The sequence below is a fragment of the Myotis lucifugus genome, unplaced genomic scaffold (genome assembly GCF_000147115.1).
Source record: "Myotis lucifugus unplaced genomic scaffold, Myoluc2.0 scaffold_3, whole genome shotgun sequence".
Lineage (NCBI taxonomy): Eukaryota > Metazoa > Chordata > Mammalia > Chiroptera > Vespertilionidae > Myotis > Myotis lucifugus.
The window spans coordinates 13,305,287-13,324,604 of NW_005871051.1; the positions used below are offsets into that span (position 1 = coordinate 13,305,287).

Here is a 19,318-nt window from a genome sequence, read left to right on the forward strand (position 1 = left end):
TCAATTTGCTGTGTCTGGAACTGAACTTTGGAATTCTTCCCCTGCAAATAAGTTTAATCTCTCAGCCTTCTCCACTTCAGGAAAGAGCATCGCCTTGCTTCTCTCCTTCATAGCCCACAGCTAACAAATAATCAAATGCCTGAAATTTGTCTCAAAAATGTACCCTAATGCTATTTATGTCTCATTATTTTCATTAGCCCCAGACTTCTATCTGGTATCTTCATTTCCATTCTTATATTGCCTCAATCTATTTTCCATACATAACCTCCTCTGAACATAAATTGGATTATGTCAATTCCACGGTAAAATACTTCAATAACTACCTGCTACATTTCAGGCATACCTTGATCTGTTTAGGACATTTGTGTGCCTGTTGTCCTGGAGTAAATAGTAATAGAGCCTCCATTCACTTTTAACATTCTTCCATTTAGACAATAATTTACATAGCCACCCTATATTAGGGCTTTGTGTAATCTTTTCTCTGCTTACAATTTCTTCCCAGAGCCACAGCCTTTTTCCCTTAGGACTCATTGGGGCCTGCCCTGGAGTCTCCCCCATAATTACTTTTCTTCAAAAGCTGAACCAGTGTTTAATCCTATACTTAATTGTTTTGTTTGTTGAATGTCTATTCATGCTATTAGGGTATACAGAGAGAAGCAGGCCCATGCTGATGGTGTTTACCCCTAGACACTCCAGTTAGCATAGAACCTGGCTCATGGTGGGTGTCCACAAAATATGCATTGAAGGATTAATGGCTAAGTAAACGTGCCATACAGTCAGGGAGTTATGTAAACACACAGTATACCATTTACATCATAAAAATGTGTTCAAGATACCAATGACCAAAACTAATACAGAAGAGGAAGAATTACTTCTGTTTAAAAAGAGAGGTTGACCAGGGAAGGCACCATAAGGGGAGGAAGCCCAATTGGTGCTGATGAATGAAAAAGAAACTAGGAGAAACGATTTCCAAGTAGAAGAGATGGCATTTGCAAAGGCAAAAAGGTTTAAAACAGTGGTTATTCAGGAAACTCAAAGCAGTTTCTTTTATTAGAGTATACAGTCTTGCATAAATGATATATTAATGCTATGTATCCCTAAGGACAAAACCTAAATTATGGAAAACACTGCAGGAAATATAGAGAAGCACTAAGACATTTGAAACTTAGCTTTGTTTTCATGTACAGCGCTAGGATGCTTTGAGAATTCTTATTGCATATTTAGCTCACCTTATAAATTATAGACATTCTTAGATAAGCAAATCACTTTTTGAAGAGTTATATTTGAAACTTCATTACCATAAAGAATCCTCCCAGTAGTGAGTTTGTCATGCAATATTCACAAAATTATAATACATAATCCATAAGAAGCTATATTGAGATTTATGGTATATAAAACTAAACTGGGGTTTTCCTTCAAATAATTCTTTTAGTTTTCATTTTAAGAGTTATCTCAAATTTCTTCTTCGAGATATGTATTCCTATTCATTCTTTGATTGCAAAAAAAAACAGGCTAAGACTACTAAATTAACATTTTCACATTTATATTATACAACTGCAAAGATGACTATAATTGTATGATTTATAGAATATCAGGTCATATTTAAAATATATTTTATTAATTTCAGAGAATGAGAAGTAGAGGGGATAGAAACATCAATAATGAGAGAAAATCATTGATTGCTGCTTCCTGCATGCCCCACACTGGGATGGAGCCTGGCATGTGCCCTGACCAGGAATCAAACCATGACCTCCTGGTTCATAGGTAGATGCTCAACCACTGAGCCATGCCAACTGGGAAATCAAGTCATATTTTGATGTAAGAGTTGAAACAGTGAATTAAAACTCAACTCAGGGGTATATATCTAGAAGGAGAAGTTTCTTTAAGAAATATCCTTAGTATAAATAACCATAAATGGTTTCCTAAACATAAAACATGTATACCAGAAATTGAATACTGGTGGACTACAGGACATGAATGCTTTATTTGGCTCTCAGAGCAGTTCAAAGTTTGAGTCAAGATTTAAATTTGGAGAAGTCACATAAACCATCCAGTTCTAGTTCCTCTTAAAAATTGAAAACTGAGAATACTGGTGGGAAAACCAGTCTCCTACAGGGGAGTAGTTGCTCTTAAGTTCATCAGAATCACCTCCCCCATCAGCCCAGGTTCTGAGATCCAGACCACTTCCCTCATGTATGTTACATACCTGAAACCTTGTGCCAGACCACTAAAACCCCCAACTATTAAAGACCAATTAGCACTATCACAATGTCTAGGAAAGTATTAGAAATTTCACATTTTGTAATACTGAAAATTGAATGTACATGCTATTTTCAAAAATCATCTAAAAATGCGACAATTAAGACATTTAATCTCTTCTTCCTTGGGTTTTGTTTGTTCACTAAATAGCACCAAAACTAATAAGAAGCCAAACAAGTCCAGGATATATCTTCAACACAGGATATATCTTCAACACAGGATATATATTAAAGCCGATCTCTGTAGGACCTAGGGACCATGAAGCCCTCTTAACACCCATCTGCAGCTGAACCTATGACTTGGTTTTATTTTTTCAGACTTTCAAGAAAAATTTCACTTCACACAATAATTTCATGCCTTACATTTTTAAATCATGGAACTAGACAATGTTCTGGGGCTTTTTAATGCACCAACAATTTTAACAAGTTGCTATACTCACTTTTTTTAAAAAAGGATTCACCACTCCACAAACTTTTCTGGACTGGGTCCTTTCCATGTAATTTTTATATTGCTTTCCTTTCCTTGTATATGCACAGCAAAACGTTTTATGAAGATATCAATTTGTATGTTATGCTTGCCTCTTCAGAATAAATTGAAAAATCTGTGTGTTTCTGTCTGAGCTCTCTTTGAAAGGGCTTTTAAGGGCTTTTGTGCAGTAGGACCTGACATTGCAATTCCAAGGCACAAGCCTCACTTAGGTTTTGTTTGAGAAATTGACATATTTCTCTAGCAGTGGAGGTAAGGGTGAAGCGTGATTTCCTTCTCCTTTTCCTTATCAAACACAGGTCTATGTATTTTCCCCCTGGCTGGTAAGATATTTCTCTTGTCCTCTGGTCACTGTAACAATCCAAAAATATATAAGTATATCATGCCTTTGATCTGTGGTTTGAGTGTAAGTACTTCCCTATACTCTATCTTTAAATTGCAAGCATACTATATTTAAATAGATAAAAAATTGACATGTTTTCCATATCGAAACAGTTCCAGATCAGGAAATAGAAAGCTAGAGAAGTCACTTCCACAGGAAGGGATGGGCACGTACCTTAGCTATCTGGACACACCAGTTCAGCAGCAGCTGGGAACCGATGTTATCCTTGTGTTCATGGACGTAATCCAACAGGCAGCCATGGGGCATAAGCTGTGTCACCAGCTGAATGGTGGGGCTCAGACACACCCCCAACAACCGGACTAAATGTGGATGGTCCATGCTTGCCATGATCAGAGCTTCCTGTAAGAAAAAAATATAACACCATTATTTCAATTCAAAGTTCTTTACAAATATAGTTAGTTGCACGGCACTAGTGGTGCTGATAAGGATTTCGAAATGCATTCTCACTTAAGAAATCAATTAAAAATAAAGACATTATGTTGCTATTATATTCTTAGTGAATTAACTCAAGTAAAATTAAATAAAAATAAACACTATACATGTGTCAAAGTAGAAAATACTTTAGAATAAGTGAATATGAATTTAATAGCAGTGTTTTCTCTTTTGTAATACAGAGTATATTAATTGTTATTTACTGCCAAATAAGTTGAAATGGAATCCTGCCTATACCATGGATTTTTCACCTTTGGTCTTTGGTTCTAGAGTACAGTAATTTATATAAATACAGTTATTTACATGTAGAATAAGGTGATGCAAACCTAAGTCACCCATTATTCATAAGCAATATACCTATTGTGCATTTATGTGAAAAAATAAACATTTTAATAAATATTTTTCCTAAGTTCGCCTTAACTCAAATTTATTTTATTTTCACAATTATAAGTGAAATCTTATTCATAGAATTATAAAATCTGAGAGCTAGTTGAGACAAAAAATTGTTTATTCCAAATTCATTAAATAAGGAAACATTTCTATTTTTATCATAATTATAAAGGCACTTTTGCTTAATAGATATAGATTTTAGTGCATCCTAAAGTGAGTTTCCAATGAAAAGTTATTGAAAATGTCTTTATATGAATTTGAAACAGATATGACATTATACACACATACCCCCCACACACACACAAACAGGGGTATGATACATACATGACCATTATTACAATCAGTTTACCTATATGAAGGTTTGTTCATTGTACTTGAATAATTTCTGTAGCTTTAAAATTTTTTCAAACAAAAAAATCGAGGACAGAAAGCTATATTGAACTTCTTTTTAAGATGGCGTAGCAAATTGAATACACACATTTACTTCCATTTGCTCTTAATTCCAATTTAGTAACAATAAAGGAATTAATAAAAAGCCAGAAACCAAATATCATACAGATGGAGCAACAAGGAAAGAATACTAGAAGTAGGAACTGGCTGGGCAAACATAAGAAATCTGAAGCCTAACTTGGCAAGAGGGAAACTGAGAAGAAATCCGATTGACACCACGGGTATACACAGGCGTACACCACCAAAGGCTCCAGGAGTGTTAGCACCATAAACCTCCGTAGGCCGAGCAGGAGGGCATGCATGATTTGCGCAAGATTGCGTCAAAGTATATTTAGGAACAACTTGGACTACTGATCTGTTCTTCCCTCCATCCTTAGGAGAGTGACAAAAAGCATTGTGAACTGTACTATTAGGCACAATAGAAAGAGAAGGACTCTGACAAAAATATTAGACTGATGTAAATTAGCAGATGCTGAAAATTGGGAGCACTCTCTAGTTCCTTCTTCCAGATGGAGCTGTGGCTTCAAAATTCTGAGTTTGTTTAAACCTTGAATTCTATACCCAGGAAAATGTTAACAAGGTGAGTAGATACACAGGCATGTTCAGACATATCTGTTCTTAAAAAATATTATCTCAGGTGCTTCCTTTCTCTGTTAGATGTGTGTATTAAATAAAGAGTACATTCAATTGAGGAAACAAGGAAATAGCAGTGATGGAATATTTCAGAATAAAGGATGTGCAGCAGAATGAGATCACAACATTCAGGCTGGAGTAGAACATGTCACTCTGGAAAGGTGATCCTAAAAGATGAAACTGATAGAATGCCTAATGAGATTAAAGTACATTAAGAGCACCCGGCTGGTGCTGCTCAGTGGTTGAGCATAGACCTATGAACCAGGAGGTCATGGTTCAATTCCTGGTCAGGGCACATGCCTGGGTTGTGGCTCAATCCCCAGTGTGGGCATGGAAGGCAGCTGATCAATGACTCATCATTGATGTTTCTCTTTTTCCCTCTCCCTTCCTCTCTGAAATCAATAATATATATATATATATATATATATGTTAAAGTACAATAAGAGCATATCTACTTTTCTAGCAAAGGGGAAAATCAAATTAGTGGTAGATAAATAGAAAACTAAGCAAAAGTAAAAAGAATAATTTGATGTGAAACAAGAATTGCACGAGAAGATAATTGTATTTACTACAGAACACAGCTGGAAATAGTTATATAATCATAACAACGTAAACACGAAATGCTGAAATAAGCAAACATCATATGACAAAATTGGAAGAAGAGGGGCAGGGAGGTACACTTTAGCAAAGTGGTGATGGAAAGGGTGTAAAAGATATATTCCTATTGTTTTAGTGAAAAGTTAATACTATATGATGCATAAAACCAAAAAAAACAGGAGTTGACAGTATAAACATATTATTTAGATATATGGAGCTAAGCTACAGGAGAAATTGCCAAAAAGTTGGAAGTGATTGCTTTGGTCCATGGAAAATGGGGCCGGAGAAGGGAGAGGTAGGTAGCTAGAGACTGCTGCTTTTCATCTTTAGCCTTGAAGAAGCACTTGGCTTTTATTGTTATTATCTTAAAGCTATTTCTGAGGCTATTACTCACATTTAACCTCCACTACTGTTTTAGTGGTGTTGAGTTCAGTTGAGTTTAAAGATTATTCACTATTATGGGGAGTATATAAATTGACTGAATCTAGCCAGAGTCTTAGGTGAGGTGTAACATTTTAGTGTTTGAGTGTTTGAGTGGCACAGTATGGGCACACGCCTGGAGAAAGGAGTGATTCAGGTCCACACAGAAGAAATAAGCTGGTAGGATGGCATCAGCTTTACTCAAAGAACTTTGTTTTAGAGTCAGTTTTGCAGAAGCTGAAACCGTCATTTCCCAGATGCTTCCAAGTAGGTTAGGTCCTCCAATTCCCCTTTCCTGAGACACCCCAGGAACCAGACGAGTCAGAACACCAGCTTCTATGCTTCCTGGCTGAGACCACCACAACAACACCTTGAAGATGGGAAGCCCAGAGAGGCATCACCTCTGGCAAGGGCACTGGCATTCTCAGGGGGTGCCAGTCAACAGTGCCAGGGCTAGGACCTCTCAGTGGCTCCACCTGGGGGCAAGAGCTGGTAAGAAAGGACAAGGACCCTGTAGATACCACAGGTGACTGAACTGGGAGACTGGTTTACGAGTGTGTATGAGATACCCAGGAACCTCCCAAACTATTTGGGAAAGGTTTACTGGGGACTGGAGTTTCTGCAGAATCAGCAAAGCCAGAAACTTGAGTTATTACGATTGATGTGGCCCCAGCTAGATCAACACTTTGGTTTTACTTACTGTATATTTCAGTAAACATGTGAAGTAAAGCAAACCACTATGGTTATAGGAGAGTGCAGAGAGGAATGACAGCCAAGTTAAATGACCTGTTATGCAATCCAGTACTAGGATTAGTTGATTAATTCAACATTAATTAATATTAAGAGTGTAAGTCAGAGGGTTCCTGTGCTGATATGCACACATAGAAATATGCACACACATCAACAAATAAGCAAAACATACAATCAAATGAGTATCTAACTTAGTCAAGTACCAAATTAAATATTTAATCAGCCACTCAATATCAGCTATCTCGTTAACTTAAATGTATCCTGATTGTATTCTCTCTATTTTTCTTCTCTGGTAGCTCTGTCTTTCATGTGCATAAGGGTCACCTCAGTTTATCCCAAGTGTAGCATTCTTGATCCCACTCCCAGAAAATCAGGTGCGGAAATGGATCAGAAGTCTGCACTTGTATCAAGCTCCCTAGATGAAGCCACTGTAGGTAATAGGAAACTCTGAGAACTCCTAGAATACCTCCATTAAATCTGTGTCCCTCCAATCTATTTCAAAAGCAGTAACATGCAACAGTGTTTTGATCCTTTTTATAACCCTATAAAGCAGTCAAAAGAGGTAGTAATCCTGTGCTGTAAAATGAGGGTGAGTGGGATTGCTGCCTCAGATCAGCTCCCAAGTGAGTAACAGGGTCAGTTTTAAGACTCCAGCTTTCTGATTCTTAGCGCAGTGCTATTTATTATGACAGTGAAAATATGATTATTTTTACTTTGGTTCCGTCAGCACTCCTCACTGTAGATGCTTGTCTTTTAACAAGAAGACAGCCTCAGACACCTGAATTAGCCATACCTCTATAAATGGGGTCTAATTCTACTTTAGTTCCCGAGAAGCAACTAAAGTCAAACAACAAATTTGGGCTTACAGTTAAACTGCTATCACTTATGATATGCTTTCAGAAAAAGACCAAGAAAAAACCTCTCTGATTTCCTAAGAGTGTTATCTGGTACAGACCATTTCTTAAGATAAAGAAAATAATAAAATGTCAGGTAAAAGAGAGATTTTGAGTTTATTTCAAGCTTCTTTTTAGCATGGAATATATAAACAATAGGTGTGTTTTTTTCTTTCCAACTCAAGGAGTAATGATAATTCTATTCTAAATATGCATTTGAAAAGTTTACATCAGCAGAATGTGAAAAAATCACTTGAAAGTTCTCTCTAAAATATCTATTAGTAAGTCCTGGCAAAAAAGCTGGGTTGTATTAAGGAAAATTGCTCATTACACTACAAAGAGTATTTGAAACAAAATTGCAGAGTATTTGCATAATAGTTCTCTTCTTTTTTTTTGAGAAAGAAAAGATGAACAAGACACTAATTGTAGGTTTTATTTTTTCATAAAGAAAATAGCAGATGGCTTTTTTGAGGGATAGGGAAATAGATAAAGAAATGAGAATATGGATTCATTTAGAGCGATAGTGTGATGAAAAAGAAAAAAAAGTCCAGTATTTTAATAATAGTGTTGGGTTTCAATAAATCACTCTGTGTTAAAACTAATAATGTGTGCTGCTCCATATTTCATGTGGCCCATGGAAAGAATTTTGGAATCTTTGCTGTTGTCACTAAAAAAAATATCACCAAGGCCACTGGAATAAGTACAATTTGACAGGTGCATTATCAATTTTTCCAGAAATAAAATTATTAACCATCTTTGTTTTCCCTTTCATACATTTTTTCTTGGGGTGAATTAAAGGATTTTTTCATTGGACGAGGGGGGGCGGAGATGTAACAGGTACTACACTGAAAACTAAAGCATGAACATTTTTCTTTATAATGAGGTCTGGTTTGTATAAGGACATTTTTTTAAAAAACCACCAAGGGACGACCAAAATCTCTGAAGCATGTATACCATTTTTTCTCTAGCTTATGCTATTTGTTTCTCTATTTTGGTCTGAAGGGAAGACGTTTCTCTACAATAATAAAACTGAGCAATGCCATTTGTCACATTAAGGCATCATTTTGCCCAGCCTTCAGATGTTTATACCTTGCCACTTAAACTTGTTTTCTCACTCATGTTGGTTAATGGTTTCACAAAAAGAAAATAAACACACACATATGGCCAGTGAAAACTTATGGGCTATTCTGTTTTTTTAAAAATGTTAACTTCAGCCAAACTTTTACTGTTTCATTATATCTATGGGCCATTAATTCAATACCCTCCAGTTGAAAACGGAGAAAAAAAATATCATTGTAGCAGGGATAAGGAAGATTAAAAAGGGAGATAAAGAAGAAAAGATACACAATTAATGTAGACATATAAAACTGTGCTTAATGCAAGAGTCAGCGCTTATGAATGCTCCAAAGGAAGGCTCCTAAAGACAGTGATGGTGATGAAGGAAACAAAGAAGATAATGGTGATAGCACTGATGAAAATGAAATAAAATCATTGGTCCATAATAATGTTTTACAAACCTGTTTTGCTGCAGATGCTACCCAGATAATAAAATAAATTAAATCTCCATTTCTTCCCTCATGTCTAGAATAAATAATAATTTACTTGTCCAAGTAGTGAGTAGCAATTAGGCTGAATTAATGCCATCAATTTAAGTTTGTCCACATTGCTCAGTAGTCTTAGCAATCCTTCCAATCTTTGGTACATTTTTGTGGCTTGAACAATCCAGATTAGGATCTTCCCAACTTTTAGAGCCATCCTTTTCTTCCATTCCCATTCCACATCATTCACCCATTGGGAGGTAGAAACTTAGCTTTAGATATTACTTAGACATGCTATATGATGAAGAACTCTGAGAATAATTTCACACAAGGTATAATTCTACTTTCTCACTATGTTCTTTACATTTTCCTTATTCCTCATTGGACTGAATTTCACTTCATCCTCGTTTTATTTTCTTATCCTTCTGTTACATATTCATCCACTTAAAACGTTTATTGAAGACCTGGCACTGATGAAAATTGGTTCTAAAATATCATCTCTACCCTCATGAAGCTTTCCTTCTACCAAAAGAGCCAACAAATAAACAGAACAACCAAATAAATATAAAATAGATGTATAAATAACAATAAATTATATTAAGAATTATGGAGAGAATAAAGAGGGCATTGTAATAAATTAATAAAATGGTGCTGAAGAGCTTTAGATAGGGTTAGTTAGGAAATGTGTTCTGAGATCTGAATTATGAGAAGAAGCCAGATAGACAGATGCGAGGAATGAGCCTAAGAACTTGGCAAATTTTGGAAAGTCTGAGAAAACTAATGTGCCTGGTAGGGGCCCGATCATGAAAGGCCTTGCAGTCATGGGAAGAAGGCTGAAATGATTCATACTTTTTAAATGCCCGCTTTCTGTGATGCTTCTTTTCTCCCCTAGCCTGCACTCCATTATTAACGATTTCAATGAAAGCATTTACCATCATCATATGATCTTTTCCCATTGGTTTTCCCGTTTTGCCACTCCTTGGCCAAAGGGTATTGCCACCACCCGAATACTCAAACTTTCAAATGTTGTTAGAGAAAGGTATAGATTCATGGGGATTTGTCCTAAACCTTCTGATCTGTTCCTCCTAAAATAGCCCTCTGTTTCCATTTTTAATTTCTCATTGACTCTTTATCACATTAATTATTATCTGTATCATTGGACAGAAAAATTAAAAAAAAACTTTCTACCTTTCACAATATTTACTCTGTAAAATGTACTCTTGACATCATTTCATTTTGTTTTCTTTAATCATTTACCAGTGTTTCCTTCTAGTACAAGTTCAAGCTCACTCTCTATTGTCACCTTTAAGGTATATTTTGATGCTCCATATTCTAAAAATGAAAGTTCCTTCAATTTTGTCATTTCTCTACTTTGGAAATATTTGCTATTACTTTGGCTATTTGTTTATTTTATAGTCTTTCACTCCTTAGGGCTCTAGTTTTCTGCAACTTTGCTGCATTTTTAGTGTTCAAATTAGTCTTGAAAAAGTCACCAAAACCTCCTTTTCATTGGTCAGCAGGTTTATTCTCTCATTCATACATTTTCCTGGCATTCTGCACTATTTTACTTCACTGAACACCCTGCATTTTGAAACTCGCTCTCTGTCTGATGTTACTCTTTTATTCTAACCTAATTTGTCAGTCTTTCTGGGTATTCTTATTATAATCATTGACACCTGCTTTTCCCTCTCATGCCTTAAATATGAAATGCTACAATGGCTTTAGGAAATATAACATAATTAGCAAACACCTGGAATCAACTGAAAAATTGTAGTTTTCAGAATTTGATTTCATTTGAAGCTATTTACGTAACATTCCTATTTACAAAGTCAGAAAACACAATCCATTACCATTACATCCAAAAGATCTGTCTGAAATATCCCAAATATGAGAATTATGTGGTGCCCTTATTCAAAGTACGTAACATTCCTATTTACAAAGTCAGAAAACACAATCCATTACCATTACATCCAAAAGATCTGTCTGAAATATCCCAAATATGAGAATTATGTGGTGCCCTTATTCAAAGCATTTTTTGGCCACTTGTGTGATTTCCACTGTCATCTCTGAGCAGGAATTAACAGGTCTTTATTTATGAATACCTTCCATACTGTAATACCTATCAGAGTCTTCTTAGACTGTTAACTTAAGTGTCTGTCATCTCTAATGATTTTTCTGGAAGAAGTAGTATTAGTTGATCATTAGTCTATGGCTAAATTCGTGTTGAGTATATGGCTCGTAGTAAACAAAATCAATGTTATTTTATTAATAAATGAACAGTATCTTTATTATATTCCCTACTTCCCATACCACCTCATCCATATTTCAAATGTCTCATATTGACATAGATATCCTGCTGAACTTCAAATGTAAGATTCAAAATAAAATCCTCCATAAGAGAATGTCTGCTAACTCTATTAATTTTGTAAGTTTCAGAAACATTTTCTAACTTGGTTTTAAAATCTTAGATTCATATTTGGAACTCTCATTTTTATTGTTTTCCATTCCATCCCATATCCAATATTTTTGCCAGGTCCTAATCAATGCTTATTCCAATGTGGCTCAAACATGTATCCTTCTATGTATTTTGATTCTGATTCCTACTTAAGTTCAGACTCACATGAGTATGATAAAAAGAATGCTGATTTGGTCATTAACTCTAGTCTGTTTTTGCTATAACCTACAAAAGCATCTGTATTTTTTTGGAGTACTACACAGAGAGCCTTAACATTGCATACACTCAATAAACATTTGTTGTATTAAACTGGATATGTTGAAAATTGCAATAAACTGTGCAATGAAGAAGCTTAGACTATGCTCCCAGCTATGACTCTAACGATGTGTGGGACTGCCCTGCATATTTGTCCTTGCCCTGCCAGATTCAGTCGCCACTCTTCTCTATTTCGCCACATGCCCAGTGAAACCGACCCAAATGCATGATCAGAGGCTAGCTGTCCCCTGGCTTTCACTTGGGTTCAGCCAGTGAAAAGCAGCAGCAGAAGATAAGACAGATGAGTGAGTTTGGTTTTACCCCTGAGCCTCCACTTTCCTGCAGACCACAGCTGCTGTCAGGTCAGGGTAAACACCCCTTGTTCAGTCAGGCCTAGTAATTCTGTGACGCGTCTTGAGTTACTTCAACAATCCCAGTTGCTGATCCTCAACCCTGCCCATACCTTTATAAAACCTCCTTTGCTAAACTCTCTTCCATTACTCTAACTTTGTACACCATGTATTTCCTGCGGGGATTTTCCTGATACACTAATCTTGGACAAGTCATTTAACCTAACACTTATTTGTAAAATGACACAATAGGTCACAGATGGCAAAACATAGCATGCATAGTATACCAACGCCCCCTCAAGTCATCCATGGTAAATATCGCCAAGCAATCGCTGCGGTAGGTCGATAATGAATCCCCCAAAATGCCTGCATGCTAATCACAGGAACCTGTGAATGTTACTTTATTTGGGAAAAGAGTCTGTACAGATATGATTAAGTTGGGGATTTTGAGGTGAGGAGATCATACTGTATCCTGGTAACAGAGAGCAGGGGAGATTAGATACAGACACACAGAGAAGGCAGTGTGAGGAGGAGGAGGCAGAGATGGGAGTGATGCAGCCATAAGCCAAGGAACACCGGAAGCGGGAGGTGGCAAGAAACAGATTTTCCTTAGAGCTTCTGGAAGGCAGGGGGCCACACCGACACCTTGATTTCAAAAATCTGGCCCCCAGAAATGTGATGTAATATATTTCTGTTGTTTTAAGTCACCAAGTTTGTGGTAATTTGTTACAACAACCTCAGGAAACTAATACCATTACTGTATTCTTTCCTGCCTGGACTGGATGAGCGCTCAAAATCTTTCTCAACTCAATGCTTTAGGCAACAAAAACCAATTTACTAGGAGGTAAAGGTGAGGTTAAACAATATTGCCCTGATTTTATACATACTTTAAAAATTAATGTTGTTACCATGCCTTATTTAGTTTGGATGTACTATATTAGTCTAACCTAAATGACTCAGATACTATTTAATTCATTAAAATATTTATATATATATTAATATTAATATATATATATATATATATATATATATATATATATATATATATCAGCTACATGATATAGTAGAGGCAATAAGCTTATCACAGAGCCTAGTACATTCTTAAAATGTTAGTTATTACTACGTTTGTATTAAACCGATTATATCTAAAGGGAATGAAATTGTTGAATAGCAAAGGCATGGCCAAGAGTCTAGAAAAAACAAAAACAAAACAAAACAAAACAAAAACCCTGCAACTGCAGGGTAAGTGGTCAATTTGACCTTTTACAGTCCAGTGGGGATATCTGGGGTGCAAGGCAGGAAACCTGACCCAGAAAACCAAGCAAATAGGTTTTTAGTTTTGTTTTTTTGTCAGCATTCTAGAAGCTATTCTTTTTCTATTTCAGCCCAAGGAGAGGTGCAACTCTCTCCTCCCACCTTCAATATAAAATAGTCATGAAGAGTTAGGAGATCATGGAGTTGCAAGAGAACTCCAAGGGCTACGTAAGATACAAAAGGTAGCCGCAGTAACAGTAATAACACTGCTTAGCAATCTGGGTTAAAGTAGATCATGAGACCCAGGGTCCTGGCGAATGCCTGTACAGTACTCCCCCTTATCTGTGGTTTTGCTTTCTGCAGTTTCAGTTACCCACGGCTAACCACGGTGTGAAAACACTAAATGGAAAATTGCATAAATGAAGAATCATAAGTTTTAAATTGCGTGGCATTTTGAGCAGTGTGATGGAATCTCAGGTCATCTTTCCTGTCCCACCCAGATACTACCCACCAGTTAGTTGCTTACTTAGTAGCCATCTTGGTGATCAGATCGACTCTTGGGGTATCATAGTGCTTGTGTTCAAGTCACCCTTATTTTGCTTAATAATGGCCCCGAAGTATAAGAGTAGCAATGCTGGCAATTTGGATATGCCAAAGAGGAGCCATAAAGTGTAGGTACACATTGGACAAAATAGTATATATGTACACACATATATGTGTATATGGTTCCATACTATCTGCAGTTTTAGGTATCCACTGGCGTCCTTGGAAAGTATGTCCCATAGATAAGGGGAACTATTATAACTAGGGCAGATACACTTTACAGCTTACTGAGTAATCATGCAAAGCTCCGGAGAGAGAAAGACAGAGGTGTCTGCTATGAACATTTCGGGACTGATACGGAAGAACAAACACAGCAAGGTCCAACATGAGTCTTTTCCAGAGGACACTACAGTGTGCCATAAAGAATAAAGACTCAAACAAACCAGAACTAGAATAAGTCATCTGAGACTATATTCTACCACCAAGGAGGAAGAAATAATTATTAACTTCCAAATAATGCCTTTCTTTCATTTTGTTCTCTCTCTACATAAAAGTCTATTTCTCAAAGGGCTATGTAATCTGTTGGGTAATTCCTGTATTTAGTTCATCTATAAAGTTTACTAGTTCTTAGTAAGCATATTTATGGTCCCTTTAAAGTCACCTATTAAATAATTTCTTCAGATCATAGTACCTTTTGTTGAATTATGCCTGGAACAAAACTATTCATTTTACATACTAAAACTTACTTTTCAGGCAATCTTGTCTTGTCTAACAGATATTATTCTATCCATTAAATAATAAGGAGACAGGTTTGAAAAGGATAAGCAATTTACCAATATCATAAAGTTAGTAAGTTGCCAACCTGGGATTTGAACCTGGTTCTCATTGTGTCTCTAGCCAAGGCTCTTCCTACCATGCTGCCTCCTCATGAATTATTGTCAGGAAGGTAACCAGGTAGAGCTAACTGATTATGTGGTAACTAGAAGCCCAATGCACAAAGATTCGTGCAAGAATGGGCCTTCTTCCCCTGGCTGCTAGCATCACCTTCGCTCCAGCCTGGAGCCACCTTTCTGCCTTTCCATGCTACCCAGAGGCCTGGAGTGGCCGGGGGTGGGGCATCCCACCCCGCCGCTGGCTGCTTGGAGCCTGTGTATGCAAATTAACCCACCATATTTGTTGGATTAATTTGCATACTCACTCCTGATTGGCTGGTGGGCATCGCAAAGGTACAATCAATTTGCATCTTTCTCTTTTATTAGTGTAGATTATCCTAATGTCCTCACAGGACTTGTCATGATAAAATTAACCCATTAATGGAATCTGAATAATGTGACATTCTAACAAACACTAACTGTCCTTTTTTAAAAATATGTAAACAACAATTTATCCAAATTATGAGCACAATTTATCCTCAACTACTCAAAATTAATTCTCCAATAATAAATTGCTAAATTGCCTTGTAGAAGGAGACTAAGACTAATTTGTGTCTTTATTCTCATTTCTGCATAGGAGAACTTGATTCTAGGAATACTTAATCAATAATTTTAAAAATTCAATTTGACTTAAGGTAGATAAGAATCTAACAATGTTGGTAATAGCTCTTATTTAATCACTTAGAACTTTATGATTTGCTCTTTTGTATATTTTATGGAAATAATAATTCTGTTTTGCTAGATACTACATCTTCTTTAAAAGAAGACAATTTACTGTCTTTCTAGTTGGCAAGAAAAATCTGTTAATTAATGACAATTATATCAAAGGCATGAAATGACAAACAACTAAATAAAATTAGAGAAATCCTCCCTTAACATCTAATAAAATATCTCACATACACTGCTGGCAAAGGAGCAGGCTAAATGGTGTTTTCTTTATAATTAATTCAAGATAAAATAGTGAGTGACATTAATTACTTACCAGTCGCATGCTCACATGGGATAATTCATATAAAGAAATAATTTGTCCTATCATTTATTTTATTCTTATCTCCTCTACTTTTTATAATGAATTTAATTATTACCATCAGATATATTAAATTTGAAACCATGATTCATATGCAAGTTCTTATATTAAATATTCATGCCAATGTTATTTTAATATTCTACACCTACCCTGATGTCAAAGGCATGCTGTTAGAGGCTATAACTAGTGAAAATCTACATTAATGTTATTTATGTTTTTATGTTTTTAATATAGGAGTAGTAAATATTATTACCACCCACACAAGCCAAATAAGTTATGATAAACCCTTAACGACAATTATATGATGTGACCAAGACCCCTACTGCTAAAATCTTTATTGCAGGCAGGTATGAGTCAAAGGAGTGTGTGGATTTGTCGCTAGACACACACAATGAGGGGGTTAGAAAGTGACAGTAAAACAAAGAGTACCTCATAAAAAAATATCTGCAAGAAGACATCGAATCCTGATCTGGCATTTGAAACAAGCCATTAAAAATAACTAATATTTTCATTTATTTATATATATTTTTAATACTACCCAAGGATATTTTTCCATTGATTTTAGAGGGAGTGGAAGAGAGAGAGAAAAACGGAGAGAAATATCAGTGTGAGAGAAACAGATCGATTGGTTGCCTCCTGCACGCACCCTGACCAGGGCCCAGGCCAGGAGGAGCCCATAATGGAGGGAAGGTATGTACCTTTGACCAAAATTGAACCTGGGATCCCTCGGTCCACAGGCTGATGCTCTATCCACTGAGCAAACGCAGCTAGGGCTTAACTAATAGTTTAGACATGAAATGGTATTTTAGATTTAATTAACCTAGTAAAGGTTTATTCATCATAATTATATTCATCACCAGCAATCTCAAACATACTGCAGGGCACTATAGTGGTTTTTGTGTGATATGTTACTTTATTAATAACTGTATAGAGTTTAGGAGTATTTATTAGGAATACCTCATCATTTTTTTCATTCATGAAAGCTCAATATTGACTGGGAGGTTGCTCTATATATTTCCTGAGAGCACAAAAATTAAAAAGACATATATTTTACTCTTAAATAGCTAATATTCTAGTAGAAGTCTTTTAAATGTACTAAAAGTAGGTTATAAATATTAATAATGGTTGTGACAAATATTTATGATGCAAGTTTTCTATAAAAATTCACTGAAGACAGAGATTACTGTCTAACTGAAAAAAAAAGAATAAATGAATACTGGGGATGAGGGGAAGCTTTGTTGAACAGAAAAATCTGAGTGCAGATACTAGGATGTGGAAAGAACATGGTATAAAAGAATAACTGACATGGGTGGGTGGTGTGATGAGGAGGAAGAGATATGGACAGTGATTCACACCAATTCTTTCCAGAGTCTGCTCTGTCTTTTGCCAGCTATGACATAAGAAGCAAGACATTCTCACTGTCAAACCCTCAGGTTCTTGTGCACAGCAGAGGATCAATAATGCCCATCCTGTGAAATAACAATTTCACAAAATACATATGAAGGATCTATGACAGGGACTGTACATTACAATTATCCAATATAATTAATTTCCTTTTCTCCTAAAATTAAGAAATTGGAAAAGTGTCACATGCTTGGGGAATACGAATAGATCAACTAACGTATATGCAGCAACCACTATATGACAGAGCACAGTAAGGGGAGATAGGTGGAGACTGGTGCTTGGAGGAGTGTAAATTATTGGCTGATATTTGAATTTTATTCTAAGCAAACTGGGGATCAATTAAATGTTCTTGACCAAGAAACTCACCTAATTTGGCAGACTGGCCAGGTGTGAATCATAGGAAAAGGGTCTGTATGCCAAGAGGTTGTTTGGGGAGGTGCTGTCCATGGATGAGGTAATGGGATCCCAGCACAGACAGTATATTCTGAGGAATCTGAAATGCATGCCTAGCTTGCCAAAGGCAGACACATTTTTAAAGGGCCTTGTGCTATGTCTGAGGTTATCTACTTTGACTCCTTTTTAAAAATCCTTCAGTATAGAACAGATACTTTTGAGAAATTTCTCTTGTGGGTGATGACACTACAAGTCAAGATAAAACTTTTTCCTGTTCTTTCTGGACAGAGATGCCCTCCTTGAATCCTTCTTCCCTGAAGAGGGAAATGACGTGCATGTAATATAAGTAGAATTATGCTTCTCAGAATCTTTCTTCCCATCATTCTCACAAATGGTTATGCTTTCTTAAGACTAATGGGTGCATTTCCCCCTCCACCAAATTCCATGTATGTGCTGGTCAGTCAGACCCATTGCCTTGTTCACACATATCCTCTGCTTAATATGGGCATACAAATTACTCCTTGACCATTCTGCTAAACAATTCTGAAAAGGGCAAACGAAGTTACAGTATCCAAGTCCGTGTAACATCTAATAATGTCTTGGTTCTTCATACATATATTCAGAGACAGCTATTCCAAGTGCAGTACAGTGACTTTTGTCTGTGGTCTCTATTCATTGTTGCAGTTATCTATCCCTACAGGTGAGGATAAACCAAACTCTGAAGCTATTCCATTAATCATTTTTTACAGTGCATATTTCACAGTATTATACTGTCCAGAATTTCTGAATTCCCTGTGTAAATATTATATAATTTTAAGGTTCTGATGATGGCCATGACAACACAGTGTGGTGATGTCCAAAGGAAGGGGTGCGAGGGTTGGGGAGGAGGGGTGAATAAAGAGAGGGAGGATGGGGACATCTGTAATAGCATAAACAACAGAAATAAAGTAAAAAACATAAAACAAACTGAACTGAGATGGAAATGGTTCTAGAAGCCTAAATACTAGTATAAGATCATTTTGAGAGTTAAAAATAAAAATTTAAAGTTAGTATTTATGATTATGAAAATTTCGGACTATTAGGAAATATATCTGTGGCACTTCAACTCTCAAGATATTTTGCTTCATTTTGTTTCATCAAAGGAACCAGAAAAGTATTATTTATGATAACACATAATTTACTTAGATTAAAAGGAAAAGAATTCATATATTCAGAGTAATTATTCATCAAATATTCTAACGGCATGCAAAACCCACTCATAAGAAATAAATTCTCACTTTTTAGGCATGTTAATTGTAATTTATATAAGTTAATATTCACGGATGTGTTAAAACATGTACTGGAACATCATAACCTAAAATTTATTTTGATTTTTAAAATCATAGTATAGAGAAAGCAAGTATTTGAAGGTTCTTCTAAACCAATTTCAGTGATTTTTAAGTGAAAACTATGCA

The 19,318-nt window shown here is 36.0% G+C and overlaps 1 protein-coding gene across 1 annotated transcript in view; it reads right to left on the reverse strand.

The window, feature by feature from the left end:
- ERBB4 (erb-b2 receptor tyrosine kinase 4) overlaps positions 1 to 19,318 on the reverse strand; it is a 542,534-nt gene that overhangs the window by 140,835 nt on the left and 382,381 nt on the right. Inside the window, exon 17 of the mRNA XM_023763286.1 lies at positions 3,302 to 3,487. Coding sequence (XP_023619054.1) covers positions 3,302 to 3,487 — 186 coding nt within the window. The remainder of the gene's footprint in view (positions 1 to 3,301; positions 3,488 to 19,318) is intronic.